The sequence below is a fragment of the Pistacia vera genome, unplaced genomic scaffold (assembly GCF_008641045.1).
Source record: "Pistacia vera cultivar Batoury unplaced genomic scaffold, PisVer_v2 Contig405, whole genome shotgun sequence".
NCBI classification, from domain to species: Eukaryota; Viridiplantae; Streptophyta; class Magnoliopsida; order Sapindales; family Anacardiaceae; genus Pistacia; species Pistacia vera.
In genome coordinates this window covers 1619158-1621272 of record NW_022196230.1, presented here as the reverse complement: position 1 = coordinate 1621272, position 2115 = coordinate 1619158, and the positions used below count along the sequence as shown (strand labels likewise).

The following is a 2115-nucleotide window of genomic DNA, read 5'->3' as shown; positions in this document are numbered from 1 at the left end:
CCACGAGTCGAGCCAGGCTCGCGAGCCCACAAGCCGAGCTTCACTGTGTTCGAGCTCAACTCGGTTAACGAATCGAGTTCGAGTTGAGTTGAACGAGCCAAGCTCTAAACGAGATTTTGTATAAAGTCTTCGTAAATGTAGTATTATTCATGATTGAATGGTTGAGATTTTCTTTTGTTGTGAATCACTTGGATTGCCACATCAGATCAGTCTTTAGCTATATAAGCATACTGTAAATACATTTGAGATTAATGAAAAATTGAGAAGTTCATTTTTCTATCTAAAATTATTGATTGTTTAGTGTTCACAACGCAGAAGACTTTGTCTTTCATTTTATATGCATTGATTTTTTTGGTACAACGTGAATCATGCATGATAGTTGCTCTCACCAATTAATTATCAATAAAGCTAAGAACACCGAAAAATTTGCACCGAAAATGTGTACCGGTCTCCGTGTACTAGGTGCCTAATTTTTCTATCAATTTTTTTCTAGTGGACGGCCGTCCATCAAATATGGACGGTCACCAGGGACGAGCATCCCCATTTAAAGGACGTCCGTCCATAAATAAAATATAATAAAAAAAATTTGCAAAACATTAGGGACAGCCATCCATTCATTATGGACGGCCGTCAATTACTTTTGGATGGGCGCCCACAAATAATGGACGCCAGTCCTTGACCAATATATGAAAAAAAAAAAAAAAAAAAAACCTTTGGGGACAACCGTCCATAAATTATGGACGGTCGTCCATTGGCCCGTCCATACTTTAAATAAAAAAAAATTCTAAACTAAAACCCATTCTTCTGCGTCTTCATTCCCCATCTCCTCTCTTTTTCTTCGTCTTCATTCCCAACGAGTAAAGGAAAAGGTGGGAAGTCAGCTGACGGGCTAGCCACCTGCACATATGTCAAAGGTTTCTAATTTTTGCTTGCTGCCTTTAGTAGCTTATCATTCATTTAATGATTATCTATCACATATCTGTCACACCTTTCTTTGTCTGGTTTTGCTTGTGATACTCCTTAATTTGTTGTAGCGAGACATGTCTTATGTGAGAAACGAGGGAAGATCAATGAAGCATACAAGAAGCTGCAAGATGGTTGGCTTAGCAATGGAGATAAGGTTCCACTAGCTGAGTTTGCTAAGGTGAATCCAGTAGAAACTATCATTCCATAACTATTGAAGATGCTAAATATTCACTCTTGGTTTAGAGACCATGAGCACAAGTGTTAGTGATGACTATCTTATTTAAGTTATAGTGGTAAATTATGCCTGGCATAAATTATGCACTTTTAAGAAAGACAACTTAGTTGGGCACCACTAAGAATGCCTGAGTTTGGGTGTTTGCTAAATCATTTTTGTTCCTTACCCCTTCTCATCAGATAGCTGCAGAATATTCGGAATGCCCATCTGGGAAGAAGGGTGGAGACCTTGGATGGTTTCCACGTGGCAAAACGGCCGGCCCATTCCAGGAAAATGCCTTCAGCACACCCATTGGAGCTACCAGTGCACCCATCAAATCAACAAAGACGAAGAAGAAGAGGTGTTCAAGCGTCCATTTCTAATGGATGCTCGTCCAAACGTAAGAGACGGTCGTCCAAAATTTGTGGACGACTGTCCCCAAAGTTTTTTTTTTTTTTTCATATTTGGGTCAAGGACGGACGTCCATTATTTGTGGACGCCCCTCCAAAAGTAATGGACGGTCGTCCATAATGGATGGACGGCTGTCCCTAATGTTTTGTAAATTTTTTTATTGTATTTTATTTATGGACAGACGTCCTTTAAATGGGGACGCCCATCCCTGGTATATGGACCCCCGTCCATATAATATGGACGGGAGTCCATGTGAGTGAACGGTCGTCTACTAGAAAAAAATTGATAGAAAAATCAGGTGTCTGGTACACGTAGGCCGGTACATATTTTCGGTGTAAATTTTTTGGTGTCTGTAGCTTTATTGAGTAATTATTGTCCATGTAAGACAACTAACTGCATGATGCATGATGCATGACGGGGCAACCACTTAAATATATATTTATTGATTGACAAATACAGTTCATCTGTTAACTTTTTCACTTAATGCCTGTTTTCTTGCTCATTCAATTTCTTTTTCTATTTTT

At 39.3% G+C, this 2115-nt stretch overlaps 1 protein-coding gene across 1 annotated transcript; it reads left to right on the top strand.

Annotated features, from left to right (window-relative positions):
• Positions 1-437: 437 nt before the first annotated feature.
• LOC116142135 (peptidyl-prolyl cis-trans isomerase NIMA-interacting 4-like) lies at positions 438-1563 on the top strand. Its single transcript, XM_031427574.1, has 4 exons — positions 438-462; positions 864-914; positions 1035-1144; positions 1381-1563. The coding sequence occupies exons 1-4, from the start codon at positions 438-440 to the stop codon at positions 1561-1563; spliced, it is 369 nt and encodes a 122-aa protein (XP_031283434.1).
• Positions 1564-2115: the final 552 nt, after the last annotated feature.